Source organism: Crinia signifera, chromosome 1 (assembly GCF_055691185.1).
Source record: "Crinia signifera chromosome 1, ASM5569118v1, whole genome shotgun sequence".
In the NCBI taxonomy this organism is placed as follows: Eukaryota; Metazoa; Chordata; class Amphibia; order Anura; family Myobatrachidae; genus Crinia; species Crinia signifera.
Window position 1 is genome coordinate 257,448,333 of NC_139217.1, and position 16,200 is coordinate 257,464,532.

Here is a 16,200-nt window from a genome sequence, read left to right on the forward strand (position 1 = left end):
TTATCTTTAATGCATATTTAATCGCCTTCTTACTGCCATCCTGCTCGTTATCAAATGTAAATGCTGTTTCTCATTCATTAATTTTTTTTGGACACTATTAATATTAGGATGTTGAACAAGAATTGGCGTTTTAATACAACTTGTTTGCATTCACAATCCCCCTGGGCCATTGGACCCTGTGTGCCAACGAGAGACATTCCACATAGACAGTGGCACTGTTATGGTGTGGGTTGTTTCCAGCTGGCGCACATTAGAACCTCTGATATACAATAGCTGTTTCTCTTTTTTGCACAGTGACTTCAGCCATGCCTCTCCAATCCTCCCAGCATGCCAGTTCATGGATGACTCCGTCCCCACAAATGTCTTTTTTGCTGAAATATGCATCCTATTCGCACAATAAAACATGACTACTTTGCTAGGCTGCACTGATCAGGGGATGTATAAAACTTGTACAACTGTATGTTAAGGAGTCTGCTGCATTGTGACACTTGTTACATAGATTCAGAGTTCTGTGACATGAAATATGTATGTACTGTGTATATACAGTATGGGTGTGTGTATGTATGTGTAAATATATATATATATACTGTATGTGTGTGTGTCTATACATACATGGCTCTTATTGAACATTCTAAACCTTTTCTATGAGCCTTTGGAACGGGTTTGGATCATTTGGTCTACAGCACAATGGTCGACATGCAGAAAGGTCAGCATGGGTCTAGGTCAACATGGGCAAGGTCAGAAGGTCGACATGGGGTTTTCCACTGTTTTTTTTACCAGAATTTCGGCAGTGTTGACATGGACACTGAAACGTCGCACCGCGTCCCCTCGCATGGCTTGCGCGCTCGGCATACAATTTCATTCTCTCACCACGCCTTAGTGGTAGGGCATGAAATACCGCCTGTCAGTATATATCGGCTCAAAACAGTGAAAAAGCCCATGTTGACCTTTGTGCATGTCGACCCAATGCTTGTCGACCTAATGACCGCATCCCCCTGGAATCTTATGTGGATTTTTGGTCTGACATTTGCAACAGTGTGTAGGTTTGAGGCTTGTGTAGTCTTGTTGAAAGATCAGCCCTTTACTTCCTTATTTGGCTGTGAATGTGGCCCTGTATTATATTATGGATTATAGTATAGTTGGTTCAGGTCCTAGGGATGACCTATTGAAATTCATCTTCCTCATCTGTGAGGCGTTTTTTTTTCCTAGTCTCTTCTGAGGGCCAAACATTAGGTGGCTAATGTCTATGCTGGCATGGCCATGCAGTATACGATTGTGTCCAGTCCTTTTTTACCAATTTGGCTAGAGTTCCATAATACCTGGCCAGGAAAGGCACGCCAAAGTTTCTCCAGTCTGTTTGTTGTGGTATACAGTAGTTTGCTGTGAAATGAGGCCTTTATTATGCTGAGTGTATCCTGCTTGTCAACACAGGGGACAACAGTGTCACAAATTGAAGGAATGAAAAAAACAATTTTTGTAGTTCCCTTTTTTCTGAATTAATTTGTGATAATTCCATTCCTCATGTGTTTAGCATCTGTGTCACAATCACATTGTGGTGTTTATTTATGAAGAATGTTGAGAGATCAAGATTAATGAAGGAGTTTAAATACTAATGGGATGTGCCTGAACCCTGATCTCAATTCCGATTCAAGCCCTGGAAATCTGAATAGAAGTATGCTGGGAGAGGTTAGAGTTAGGGAGGGGAAGAGAGGAGGTAGGTCTAGGCATCAGGGGGTGGTGGGGTCAGGGTCAGGCAGAAGTGGGGAGGGATAGGATTAGTCTGCTGGGAGGGGAGGGTGGAGGCAGGGTGAGTAATACTTAGCTGACCCATTTCGGGACTTCCTCCTTTGGGATGATAGCGTCTGTATTCTGGCTGCCGGCATCCCAACCGCTAGTTATTTGTATATATACCATGCTAATAAGTGCCTCCTATTAAGCAAATAATTAAATAATACACCAGAAAGTAACATCATGCAATGGAAAGCAATGTTAAAGTGGGAGTTTGTCATGGGAAGGGTGTGGGATAGCTCACAGATCATTTATCAAATGGTCGACGTATGAAAAGGTTGACATGGGTTTTTCAAACAAAATTCGGGTCATTGTCAACACCTGAGTTCATGGACCCCCAATTAGTTTACCTCATCTGTTTGTATATCTCAGTTCATTCATTACGCTTTAGGATCTATCAGAGCCCACTTGGATGGTAAAATATGAAGAAAAAAAAACATTGATGCTGACCATACGCTTGTGGCAACTTTTTGTGGTACTTGTGTAGTTTCACAGTCTGTGTTTGAAACTTGGCAGCTTGCCAGACTCTGTGTTTAACTGTGCGCGTGCCACTCTAGCTGTTCTCAGTGCAGCGCGTGCCTGCTTTACATATGTAATCTACGTTATCAGCGTAGCGCTGGGCGGCAGCAGCAGCGCGCGCTGCCCATCGCTGACAGGTCACTGTGGTACATGTAGTTCCACAGTGAAATAGACAGTCCTGCACTCCGCTGACAACGGGGGCATGTAAACTGGACACCCCGGCACACCACTAACGTACGGGGCTTCTAAACTAGACACCCCGGCACACGCTAAAATGTAGATACTAAAGCGTCTAAATTCAGACTCCCTGCACCCTGGCACACGCTAGTTGATTTTATAAAGTGTGGCGAGCCACCGAGCCCGAAGCGTGGCGAGCGCACGCGTATACCTGTGAAGTAATCCGCGTGCGCTCGCCACACTTTATAAAATCAACTCCACGCCGACGTGGATAGTGGGGGTATGAAAAGGTTGGTCGGACGCGTACAGCGTGCCCTCGCGGGGCTCGCCACGCTTCGGTGTGGCATGGATAGTGGAATTAACAAGGTCGACAGCTGTTACGTCGACTAGTGTCATTGTGAACAGGTTTAAGAGTGTTTTGCACAGTGCACCCCTATGTAGATGCCCCCTTCTTAGCGGTTTCTAGGGAGTCAGGATTTAGATGCTTTAGCATCTAAATTTTGGCGTGTGCCGGGGTGGCTAGTTTAGAAGCCCCGTACGTTAGCGGTGTGCCGGGGTGTCCAGTTTACATGCCCCCGTTGTCAGCGGAGTGCAGGACTGTCTATTTCACTGTGGAACTACAAGTACCACAGTGACCTGTCAGCGATGGGCAGCGCGCGCTGCTGCTGCCCAGCGCTACGCTGATAACGTAGATTACATATGTAAAGCAGGCACGCGCTGCGCTGAGAACAGCTAGAGCGGCCCGCGCACAGTTAAACACAGAGTCTGGCAAGCTGCCAAGTTTCAAACACAGACTGTGCGCGCGGTGGCTTCGTGAAACTACACAAGTACCCTTTTTGTCAATGCCGACTGTGCATGTCGACCTAGACATTGTCTGTCAGCCATTCGGATACCCATGGGAAGTGTTCAGTGATAAAAACATACACTACATACATTTCATCCGGTCAGGCAGTTGCATCCTAAGGGCCATTTCACACACACTGGTTTTGACCGGCCAGCAAAAAATAAATAAAATAAATTTGGTGTGTTTCAGCTATGCCCTACCCCTCAACCTGACATCATAGGTAATCTTTACCCCCAAATTTACACTGCACCAGCTCACAGTGCATGTGAAAGGCAATACTGTTAGACAAAAAGCCAGACAAAGTTTGTCTGACTTTTTGCTGTCTGGTCAAAACTGGTGTTTGGAAAATGGCCCTAAATGTACTGCTTTAGGGGCTCTGCAGGAAACCTTTAGTGTTGGTTTAGTGTTGATTTGAGTTTTCTGAAAGCACAACAATGTATGTAATTCATTGTCACCACCCAAACACCACTCTGCTGCCAATCTTCTGGGGAAGCAGTCACTCTACACATACTGTACCTTCAACTTGCATTCTACTAATAATGAAGATTATGGCCTTCATAAGTTTTTAATAAATTATAACTTGTGTCCAAACCTGAGACTTGTTGTCTACCTCTTTCTTCCTACAACAGGCGTGGTCTGGTCATTTAAGATTTATCTCCCCTATTGATGGGCTCCTGGTAGGTATGATTCCCTTCCTGCCTGTGCTGTGCATGATTGCGATCCCTTGAATCACAAGACAAATCAAAGCAGGGACAATTTTTAATGGACAGGAGTCTCTCAGAAACCTAATTACACCGCTTTTAATTTGTGCGATGTAGCCCAAATCACGGGCCTTTGTAGGCCTCCAGGTTACTGGTTGCCTTGATCCTCTTGAAAAACTGTAATTATTCATGCAAATTATTTAGTAATTCTATGTACTATTACTTTGTACTAGTACTCAAAGTTCTTGTTATGTGCTAAAGTATTACATTTAACTAGTAACAACAAATAATATTTTCTATTACGCCAGTCATTTTTTAACTATGGGTGCGAAGTCGTGGTACCAGACATTATTTGTTCTTGTCCATTAAAATGATAGCTCTGCAAGTTTCACCATCCGGTGTCAAATCTGGTGTTTTCCTCAATTCAGGGTAGTTTAGCTTTGATAAATGGATTACCCTGGCATCTGTTTGATGAATTGTACCAATAATCCTATAGAATTCAAAATTTGCATGATATTTACTCTACAGATATTGTAGGCCATGCAGGAAGTTGAGGAAAACTGGGGTGCTTATGGTGAATAGGTGCATGTTTGCTTATTAGAAAATTGAATTTCTGCTTGTTAATGTGTGTTATTACATGCATTCCAGAATAAGAGCCCATCTCCCACTGGCAACTGCTTACCCGATTTGGCTGTAGTGCAGGAAGAGCGGTTGAGAGACTGTGAGGCTGTCCGAGAATCTGAGTTTCTGATTGAGAGAATACGTACCATTAAAGATGAGAAGTAAGTCCTACTAAGCTGTGATTTTATTAAAGTCAAATTTGCCAGCTTTCATCTTCCCACCAGCAAGTTTTACCTGTTGATTATACATTATGGTGCATACAGTGTACACAACCTGGAACTGACATTGTTCTTTCTTTTGTGTCTCATTTTATTATAAATAATGATGCAATGGTCTCAGTGCATGCACAGTTACCTACATACAATATATATAACACATACACATTTTGTATACATCCCATTCTTCAGCATGCAACTTTGCAGATAATGCACAAGCACAGTAGTGAGATCCATATCCAGTGTCGCAGTGATGAATTAGGACTTTTTATATATATTTTATTATTATTATTATTTTGCGTGGCTTCACTCATGAGAAACAATTCTTAAAATGCTAACATATAACAAGAAGAAATAGCAAGTTTGCAGTAGTTATCACTGCCCATCGGAAAATGCAAGTCGGTTGACCAAAATGGAACAATAAACTTATACTACATGGCCATTTTTCACACGATTTCAACTTATTGGCCGATAAATTGTGTAAAAAGTGCCATATCTTCGGTATTTTACCTCCAGATACAATCTGATACTAGGTCCCATGCACATCCGATACAAAGATCAGTTTGGCTGCCACAAGGATTTGTTGGATCCTGTTGCAGTCAATGGCATTGCATACTAAACATTGTATGCAAGAAGAAGAGCCAGTCTGTAGTTGTGTGTCTGGATATTATTTTTAGTAAGGACTAAAATCTGACCCCTATTTTCCAAACTCTAAACAGCAAAGCTTATTATCGCAAGAGAGGGATCTTCCAAACTCTCTCCTGTACCACTCAGCTACTGAATCTAGCACTGTGTGTATGGTCAGGAGGAGTCTTTCAGACATGTTACTAGTTACTTACCGTTGTTCCGTGGAGGCGCTGATAATGCGCCATCCCTGCCAGTATCTACAGAACCTGAGTGGGCTGTTACACTCTCATCGGCAATGAGAAACCTAGTCTCACAGTTGGCAGCACCTCGGGCATCTGCAGCAGTTACTGCCCCGTCTCTGCCTCAGGCAACTGCAACCCTGGACTCAGAACCGCTTGGGTTCAGGGCCTTTCTTCTTCTGGTCAGGGATTGATTCAGGTGTCTATCTCTCTTCAGAACCTACTGGGCCTCTCCACAAGATGCACAGGGAGGGTCTGTTAATAGGTGATGCCCAGTGTTCTTCTGAATCAGAATCTGCTTCAGAGGGGGAGCTGGACCCAGATGATTCCGAGGAGGATTTAGAATAAGGAACGCATGACACAGTCCAGAGTGGATGCCTTGATTTAAAGCGTCTCGTTCCACTCTTAATATTAAGGAACTGGAGCAGCTATCCACGGCTGAGGCCTCTTTGTTCAAGCGTAAGAAGGGCGCAGCGGTGTTCCCTTCTTCCACACAGTTGGTCGAGGTTCTTGCAGCCGCCTAGGAATACTCTAATCGAAAGTTCCGCAGAAGGGCAGAAGGACTGGGAGTCTGCTCCACAGGTGGATGCTCTTGTGACCCGCCTAGTTCGGTCTACAACTGTACCTTGCCAATTCTGACTGTGGTGACCCTTAAGGATCCAACAGATAGAAAACTGGATGATCTCTTAAAATCCATGTTTGTTAACGCGGGAGTAGCGGCACGGCCTGCCTTTGCTTCAGCTTGGGAACAGGAAGCTATTGGCAGCTAGGATGATACTTTAACAGAGCATATCAATGCTGGTACACATAGATCAGAGCTACTGTCTTTTGTAGACCTTAGAGAGGCCTCTACATATTTAGGTGATGGGGTCCTAGATTCAGCGTCCTTTTCATCGAAGGTCTCTGCATCCTCATTGACAGCCAGAAGGGCTCTTTGGCTGTGTACTTGAAATGTGGACTCCAAGAAAGCTTTAGAAACCCTTACCTTCTCAGGGAATAATCTTTTTGGCCCAGAGCTGAACAAGATTGTAACTTCCGTGGCTACTTCAAAGACTGCTTTTCTTCCTTCAGCTCCAGCCAAGTCTAAGCAACTTTCCTTTCATTGCTTCCACATGGAAAGACCAGGGGTCAAGCATCCCACCAGAAAAGCTCCACGTGGTAGAGGTTGTAACGCCTGGACAGGTCACCAGCAGCCTCCTAAGCAGCCGGAAAACCCTGCTCAATGACTCAGAACCTCCCTCAGGATGCACCTTTCCCGTAGGGGTCACCTCCTGCAGTTTGCCACCTTGTGGCTCACCACAACTACGGATTTTTGGGTTCATTCGATTGTGTCAGAGGGATACAGTCTATACTTTTAGAGGCAACTGCCAACACGCTTCTTCACAACAGGCTGGCTGGCACAGCAAGGCAGAACTCCTGAAAGACTCCATTGCATCCTTGCAGCTAGCCAGAGTCATAGAACCTGTTTCACAGGGGAATGGATTTTATTCCAACATGTTTCTGGTCCAGAAACCAGATGGGTTGTTCTGCCCCATTTTAAACCTCCAATTATTGAATCAGTTTCTCAGGATGGAATCTTTGAGATCCATCATGCAGGTGTTGAAACCGGGAGAGTTTATGGTGTCTCTGGACATCAAAGACGCCTATCTACATATCTGCAGTCGGGTCTTCACTTTCAGTTCAGTGCACACACGTTCATTGCTTGAATTTAATGGGCTGGCTCTTGAAAGGGAGATCCGGTGAGCCAGGGGTTTCTTGTATGTGGTTGTACAGACTATGATTTCAGCCCAGAAACCCTCTTCGACCCGTTTTTACTATACGGTCTGGTGTTAAGTTTTTCGTTGGTGCAGGGTCCATTGCAAGAGAGATACTATCCTTCTTACAATCTGGACTGGATTTAGGACTTCGCTTAAGATTCAGGTATCGGCACTTTCTATTTTGTTCCAAAGACGTTTGGCCATGCGATTCGCAGTTCGCAATTTTCTTCAGGGAGTCCTACATTTACAACTGCCAGTGCGTCCACGAGTACACCCATGGGATCTTCCCTTGGTGCTGCGAGCACTTCAAAAAAAGACCTTTGAGTCCCTAGGCTCAGTGGAGCTACAATTGCTTTCCTAGGAGACTCGGCACACAGAGTTTCGGATCTGTCGGCTCTCACAAGCTCCATCCTTCCTTATTTTTCATCCGTATAGGGCGGTACTCCAAACTCACCTCTCCTACTTACCTAAGGTAGTATCCCATTTCCATTTGAATCGGGAAATAGTAGTGCCGTCTTTCCCTCCAGCGGCTAATTCTCCAGACCTGATTACCCTGGATTTATGTATCAAGGACAAAGGATCTCCATAGGACCGATTCCCTCTCTGTCCTCTACAATTTACAAACGGGGTTGGCCTGCTTCTAAGCAGTTGTTGGCCCGCTGGTTATGACGATTCGCCAGGCTTGTCTGTTGGCGCAAAGGCCGGTGCCTTCTGTGATCAAGGCCCGCTATACACGTTCTGTGGGTTCTTCCTGGGCGGAATGCTCGGGGATCTCTGGGGAGCAGCTGTGCCGAGCAGACACGTGGTCCTCTTTGCATATGTTTATTCGGTTTTATCATTTTTACACTTTGACTGAGACGGATTCCACTTTTGGGCGAGAGGTCATCTCTGCAACTCAGAAGTGTTCCCTCCCATGAAAGGACAGTTTTAGGATGTCCCATTGTCCACCATGGAATGAAAGAAATAACTGGATTTTGGTTCTTAACTTGGTGGACACTGGACACCTGCCCAAACGCCCCTGACTGGTGTTTTACTCATTAGCACTTTTTCAGTGTATATTGTGGGTATGGTATACTATGGTTTGGTATTATTCCTTTCTTTCCCTTCCTTTCTTGTATTTCTTTTTTAAAGTTCAAACTGGAGCCTGAAAGCAGGGTATGGGGCAGGAGGGGCCTGAGCTGCATCCAAGAAGCTTATTCTTGGTGCCTGTCTATATGGCTCCGCCCATACCCCACTGTGCCAGTGTCCACCAAGGATTTAGAAATAAGGATTTTCCAGGTAAGAACCAAAATCCAGTTTTTATAATCTCAGATTTAAAGTCCTTAGTAGTTCCAACAAACACAATTGTTAAATAAAAAAAAAAATGATAATATAATTTATATGGTTATAACCTGAATGCTGAATAAAATGAACATCTTGAAAGGCAGCCTAATTAAGAGCGGTTTGACTGCTGCATGCTACATGATTGAGTTAAGTATATTTCTGTATTGTCCGTTTATATTGACAATGCTAAAGTATAGCTTTACACAAAGCAGCCTAATAATTGTGTAACTGGCTGCTGTATGCTCAGAAAGGAACAAGATCAGTAGCTGGTGTTACCTGGAATGGATACACATACAACTATTATATGTTAATGAAACTGCTAAAATAGAGTAGAAATAAACTACAAGCGAGCATACAGTTTTTCAATCTATCCCCTTCTCATATGTTTTAATCTATTTATCCTACATGCTAAGATTCCTCAAGAATAACATGTTTTAAGATGCTAGACCACCTTTTTTAGGTATGATTATTTTATTATTCCCTTATCAATTCCTGTTGCATTGTATATTGCAGGGAAGATATTACTTATAGACTCCCAGAGCTAGAGCAGCGCGGATCGGATGAAGAGAATATGGACTCGGAAACCTCAAACAGCACTGAAAGCTTATTGGATGAGAGACCTGCACGTCCGGAAAAGGAAGGTCAGTATTAAGGTAGTGTGTCCCTTAGTATTACTTCTCTACTACTGCACTGCATGCAAGGCGTATAACCTCCAGCTCATATACCATACAGGGTACATGGGAGATGAAGTGTGTTCCCGGTGTAAAATCAGAGCTCCTGTGTATCGATAAGACTTTCTACAGTTGACTCTTCTGATTCTAAGCATGCACAAGAGCATCTTTCTTTTGTGACAGCCATTTACTGAGTAGTTTTACATTATGGCTGCATTTAAGAACAGTCTTTGTTCAAATTTCATGCTCACTGAATGTAGAGAATCTACTGCTATGTATAAAATTAGCTGGATAATTTGTGAGCATGCACAAATATCCCCACCATAATTAGTGTATAGTTACACATATTTAACCTCCATTTATGTTAGCATGTGTCATTACTCTTGGTTTTACACCATCTTCAGATCTAGATTTCTAAGCAAGCATAAGGAAATCCATAGCATGCCATGTGCCTGATCATCAGAGGCAGACAAGAAAATGGATGACGTTATGTTTTTCTCTACAGCTACATGTTCTGTGGACTCTCCGGTTTTTCCAGATCCAGTGGAAAAAAACAACAGCCTTTCAACCAAAGCCCCTCTTTTTATTATGTCTGCCCCTCCAGCCAGTATAAAGAGGAGGCCCTCCTCCTTCCTTGCAAAAATGAGGGGACCTAGACGTAACCCTGTAATGCCAACTACCAACATAAAATTGCCCCCTGGCATATCCAAAGCTGCAGACTATCCTGATGAGACAAATAACTGTCGGAGAAGGGATCAGCCCGGGAGGAGAACAGATAGTATCCAGTCTGTCTATGTTCCAGAGGGTGTGGATCTGGCAGCCATACAGGGATCTCTAGAATATGAGCCCACTGCAAAACTGAAACGTCGCTTCTCAGACCCTCAGTTCCAGATCCCCAGCGCTGAGGAGTCCAACCTCTGAGAAATCATATCTGACCTGCTGTCTGACCTCACATCTGCAAGTCATTAGTTACTGGTATAATGAGTTACATGGAACTTGTATAAATGGAATACAGCGAGAGTATCCAATATATATATAAAGTACTTACGAACAGAGTGCCGTGTTGGACTGTATGTATGTTGCGTGTAAGAAGTGAGTGATACTGTACCATTCCTACCATATTGTAGGAATTCGGTTCCAAACTTTCATTCCAGTCTTGTAATAATGTAATATGATAGGACCAAAGGTGAGATGATTTGCATTGTGCAATTCACCTGTTACAGTAATATTTTTTAAATGTATATGACAGCATTTTTTTCTTTTTTTAATACTATGTTACATATAGTAACAGGGAGGCTAGAATGTTGTCTTAAGAGAGTAATAGGTGGTGTGCATTTAAGTTGTAAGCGTCTTTCATGTTTTTAAAGATGGTGAAGATTCCAATGAGATGCAGTGTGGAGAAAACAGTATTTGGTTATAGAAAGTGTACTGACTTCTTGTCAGATTACTAGTTATCCAGTATCATAAACTGGTATTTTAGAGAACCTACATTCTGTTTGCCATGCCACAGAAATGGTAGTGACACGTGCCTTATCAATGTGGCTTTAGAGCTTAGTGCATTTTTTTATTTGCACAATTACAATTGTATTTTGTGTTTATAGTGCAATCCTTGCTGACTGTATCCATTCTCACTCTAAGCACTAATCCCTATACTAGGTGCAGTCCTATACTCTTTGCCCCTGTTGGCATGAAACTATTTTTAGAAAAACTTGAATCTTCACTGTCTCAATTCTATATCGGGAACATCGGATCTCTCTTCAATGGTTTATGCTGTCATTTCCCATTTGAATTCTTAAATGTAATATTTTATGTTAAATCCACCGTCCCAAAAGGTAGACAAATGCTAAGTGGCGAATGTCCAGGCCCCCACAATGCTCTGACCCACAATAAGCTGCAAGGTACATAGCTGGAGCACCGAGGTCAGGGCGGGTGAATGAGCAGTCACATAGTGCTAACTGCGACTATTGCTACAAAAAGTCAACATCTCTTCTAAAACATTGTAATCTTCTAGAAAACTCCTCAAATGTTAAAGGGATAAAACATTGCTCAACAACTCTAGAGATGCCGACCTACAAAATATCTGCTATGTATTGAAATATGCAACTTTTTATGCAAGAATGTTTTATATTTGCCTTACTGATCAGTAAACTTTAGTGTTGCCACAAGGGGCCAGGCATGAGGTTTTAATAAGGAGAAGTCCGGAACTTACTCCTCCTGTAAAAGTTTGCATCTGTAGTGCTTGGTCTCTTCTGGATAGTCTTATTATTGGGTCACTTACTGAGGGGCAGCCTCCGCAGTATAATGAGAGAATACTGCTTTGTTGCTACTGGACTGGGATGGTGGTAGGTTTAATGTTTGTGTTGTATTTTGGAACAAATGGTACGCAAGTTGTTACTTAGCCATTTTTGTATATTATTACAGTACTGTTACATTTTTCAGATTCACACATCGTATGGTCTTCAAGGTCCGTTTTTGTATCTTACACAAATAAAGTGCTAAAGTGCCTTATTGCCCAGTGATTAGCAGCAAACTTCATGGCCTCCATACTCGAAGGATGCTCCAGTGTTACTTGGTGTGATGTAATCGTTACAATATTCCTGCTCAGTGACTACATGGATGCGTGGAGTGGACCCTTGTCTGGCCCATTTCTGCCTTGTTATCACATGATCACTGGGTATTGTCCAATTTACCTGTTTTGGGAATGTATTTCATTTTAAAGTATCTAGTTTACGGTCTCATTGAAATATGTTCTATATTTAATGTAGTCAGAATTTGAAGCCTATATGATTAAAATGAAATAAACAGTAATGTAATTTGTTAATTATTACGCGTACTTTATAATAGCAGTTTGTGGTAACATAATTTTATTGCATTTGTGTGTATTTTAAACTTTATTTGCAGAAAGAACTAAATCCAGTCACATTTTAAAATATTTCCATGTATAAAAAGTAAACCTATAAACATAAATGATTAGCAGTCATCAACTGTAGTAGTGTATCTATATAATAGTTATATGCCTGTGCTACATTGTGGGGCAGTTCTATTAGTTGTGGAAGCTGCTGGAACAGGTCCTATTTTAACTCAGAAGGCAGATTATGCTCACTGCCTATTGAGAAGCAAGATGAATTTGCCTCCCATAAAAGGAGGGTAAATGCACAATGCATGCTAACGGAATCTGCCCCTTTCAGTTGGTTTCATTAGTCCTGTGACACACCCACAGTCACCTGTGTAGCTGATGATTGCAGAGGTATAAGTGTGTGTTCTTGTCCGTGTACACAAAAGATAGGGTTACACCTCTGTGACTAAAACACTGCAGATAATGGAGCTCATACATCTTCAATTAAGTGTTAATAATAGTATTGAGGAAAAAGTAGCCTGTTGGAATTTTGTAATTTGCTGATTCTGCCTCAAAAAATGATCAAAATAGTCAAGTTGACAAGTTGATGTACAGTATGGCATGGATGTGTTGTGACACAAATTAATTCCATGACATACTCAGTCTGTCATTGCCACGTTGACAGATTCACCACTAGGAGTGTTGTGACGAGAGTTTCTGCTCTTCCTCCAGGGATTATTTTGATTGCACTATATAGTATTGTTTATACAAATGTACAAAGGTTTAATTCCTTTATACTATTAACAACTTAACTGACAACATTTATTTAGTACCACAAAGGAGAGCTTTCCCGATTTTGGGGGGTATTCAATCCCACCAGTGACCGTCCGAATTGTCGAGCATTTGTTTTTCTCCTTTTGCTCGACATGAATATTTAGCTCGACAAGTCGAGTTCTCGCCTATTCAAACTGTAATTTCAATCCCACCAGTAACAGTCCGAATTGTCGAGCATTTGCATTTGTTTTTCTCATTTTGCTAACTGAAAATTTAGCTCGACAAGTCGAGTTCTCCCCTGATCGACAAGTCGAGTTCTCCCCTGCTCGACAAGTCGAGTTCTCCCCTGCTCGACAAGTCGAGTTCTCCCCTGCTCGACAAGTCGAGTTCTCCCCTAGAGAGGAAAGTGGCAATTGTCAGAGATAGGCTTCATTTTTATAGTCAATTATATAAAAGTAGATATCTTGTTAAAAATGAAAATTCTCCTATAAAAACCATTTCCAAATCAGCAGACCGCACAATGCTGGTATCTCCCTGAAGTCTCAGTACAGGAATGAGAGCTCTGAGGTAAATTGCAATGCATTGCATTGTAGAAGTACACAAAAGAATGGCAACAAACACACATTGTATCCTGAGTAATTCTGCCCCAGAATGGATACAAGGGACCTAAACATAGGTGTTTGATCGGGATGCAGTTAAGATCCCGGCGGTCGGGATCCCGGCGTTCAGAATCCCGACGCCGGAATCCCGACCGCCGAAATGCTGACACTTTCTCCCTCCTGGGGTGTCCACGACACCCCTGGAGGGAGAATAAATTAGTGTGCCGAGCCCGCAAGGGGGGGTGATCCACGTGTCCCCCCCCCTGTCGGCATTTCGGCTGTCGGGATTTCGGCGTCGGGATTCTGAACGCCGGGATTCAATACTGAATCCGTTTGATCAAACCAGAAGTAGACATAAATAGACATGTATACAGAAGACTTTCAATGGGCAAAATGCAGCACAGTGAACATGAAAGGTGAGCAGAAAAAAAGATAATACTTCTTATATGCCAAATGGAATAATTTAAACAAATGCGTAATAATACAAGCTGAAAACTGATGCTGACAATGGAATAATGGGTTAAAGCATACCATATAAACATGCAGCAAATGTAAAGTTAATCAAAAGAGGAATACAGGTATTTAGCAAAATATCACAAAGACAGAAGTCAAGATAAGCACTACAAACATTAGAACAATCCTGCATATACATTTAACACAATTTATGAACATGCAACAAGAGAAACTCCCTTGTCACGACAGAAATAATTGTCGAGTTAAATTTGAGGGAAGAGTGATTTCAAACAGTCGAGGTCAGGTGAATTCTTTGACATTGAATAGGCTGCAGGAATTATCTCGACAGATTTTACCCAAAATAACTCGACAAGTCAAGTTATGTTCAACTCGACAGTCGAGCAAACCGAAAACCAAATCAGGCGAGCTCTGCTCGACAAGTCGAGAAAACTAGACAATGAATAGGCGACCTCATAAATAACCAACCTCTCGTCGAGAAAACAACAAAGCTCGACAAAAATAAGGAGCTCGACAGACATTGAATACCCCCCTTAAGATCTGTCCTGTGCGATCAGCACCCCTCACAGAACATGTGGGTTTGTGACTTAGGAGTCCATCTGCGCATGTGAAGAGCCATGGAAAATGCTGGGAGGGATCTGTATCTGTCCATGGGGGCAATTCTCCCCATATTATGGGCATTTCCCTCTTAGTGCATCCTGGCCCTAGTATTGGACTGGGGCAAGACAGGCTCACCAGGGGAATGAAGTACCAGGGCCCATGTTTAGGGGTGTGAATCTGCTGCTACAATGTACCAGATTAATAACCGTGCACTGTAGAGAATACACCACAGTCCTGTGCAGTGTAAGGTAATTATGTATAATTCAAGGGCACCGTTTAGAACCTTACCCCATGAAGAAGAAATGGGCCCTCAGGCAATGAGGACCACCGAGCTTTCCCCTGAACCCATGCGGGCCAGTCCAACTCTGTCTGCACCCACAACAATCACCTGGCCTGGTACATATACAGAGAAGCACAGTATGCTGGGAGATCCATTCACATTACAGCTTCAATCAACTCAGTAGAAAAGTGTAAATTGTAACTCATCTGGGAATCAATGGGGGAGATTGTCCTTCAATTAAGATTGATGTAAAGAGCAATTTCAAACAATACTTTCAATATAGGCTCCTTTGGTGAATAAGGCAGTAACCAGGCCTTACAGAACACATGAAATATAATACATTTCTATAAGCTCAGGAGGGAGTTCTACTGCACTTCCTCTGTCTGCAACCACCTTGTCCACATTTCCAAGTATGGACACAAGCCTGCAATCCTTACAACAGAGTCTGGTGAAATTCTCTAACGAACATTTATGAACAGCCTTTAAAAGTAGGTTATCATGTATGCAAAGACTCATAACACCATGAACTACCTTGTGCTGGCTGCAGCTCTGTGCGCTCTGCCCCTCTCAGGTAATATTTTTGCTGCTCTAATATCTTTTATTTACTATGTACTTGAATACATAGGAGCCAGCTTTGAGGGTGTTCAAGCACCCCCAATATTTGTGATCCCTGCAGTCATGTCCAGCGGGGGCTGCAGTACCGACCAAGGAGTGTAGGGGGAAACTTTGAAAACATATCATGTATGTTATCTATATGCTGAATCGATTGCAAGCCCTGCTTGCATCGCGTGCCTTGCGGTGCCTCAGAATTAACATAAACCCCTGCCTCTTATTGGACAGCTGGCTTAACTGTGTAATTGTTTATTCTGATTCCCGGGCACCATTTTTTCACCCAATGCAATCCCCGGGGGTTTGGATTCAGCACATATATCACATACATGGTAACAATGTGCTCTAAGTACCCCCTGCACTCATTGGTCAGCACTGCCGCTGGTTATGTCTATGCATAGCATATTTAATTATACAGTGAATGCAATATTAAAATATTAATGTATTCATTTCTAAAGTAATAATACCTATCAGGGGCAAACGCAGGATTTTCAGAAGGGGGTTACCAGAGAGGGGCGGAGCAAAGCACGGAGATGGACACTTAGGTGA

At 42.7% G+C, this 16,200-nt stretch overlaps 2 protein-coding genes across 10 annotated transcripts in view; both read left to right on the forward strand.

Annotated features, from left to right (window-relative positions):
* MYO9B (myosin IXB) overlaps positions 1-12,303 on the forward strand; it is a 108,828-nt gene extending 96,525 nt beyond the window's left edge. For 6 of the 9 annotated variants that reach the window (XM_083180897.1, XM_083180915.1, XM_083180941.1 and 3 more), the window contains 4 exons: positions 3,958-4,005; positions 4,678-4,811; positions 9,325-9,452; positions 9,988-12,303. In XM_083180897.1, the coding sequence (XP_083037023.1) occupies positions 3,958-4,005; positions 4,678-4,811; positions 9,325-9,452; positions 9,988-10,403 (726 nt within the window). In that variant the 3' untranslated portion in view covers positions 10,404-12,303. Of the gene's footprint in view, positions 1-3,957; positions 4,006-4,677; positions 4,812-9,324; positions 9,465-9,987 lie in introns of all 9 variants that reach the window. The other 3 variants (XM_083180924.1, XM_083180973.1, XM_083180962.1) reach the window with 2 other exon arrangements.
* Positions 12,304-15,478: 3,175 nt separating this feature from the next.
* Positions 15,479-16,200, forward strand: part of PRSS57 (serine protease 57) — a 28,328-nt gene continuing 27,606 nt past the window's right edge. The window contains exon 1 of the mRNA XM_083158291.1: positions 15,479-15,613. Within this exon, the coding sequence (XP_083014417.1) occupies positions 15,541-15,613 (73 nt within the window). The 5' untranslated portion in view covers positions 15,479-15,540. The remainder of the gene's footprint in view (positions 15,614-16,200) is intronic.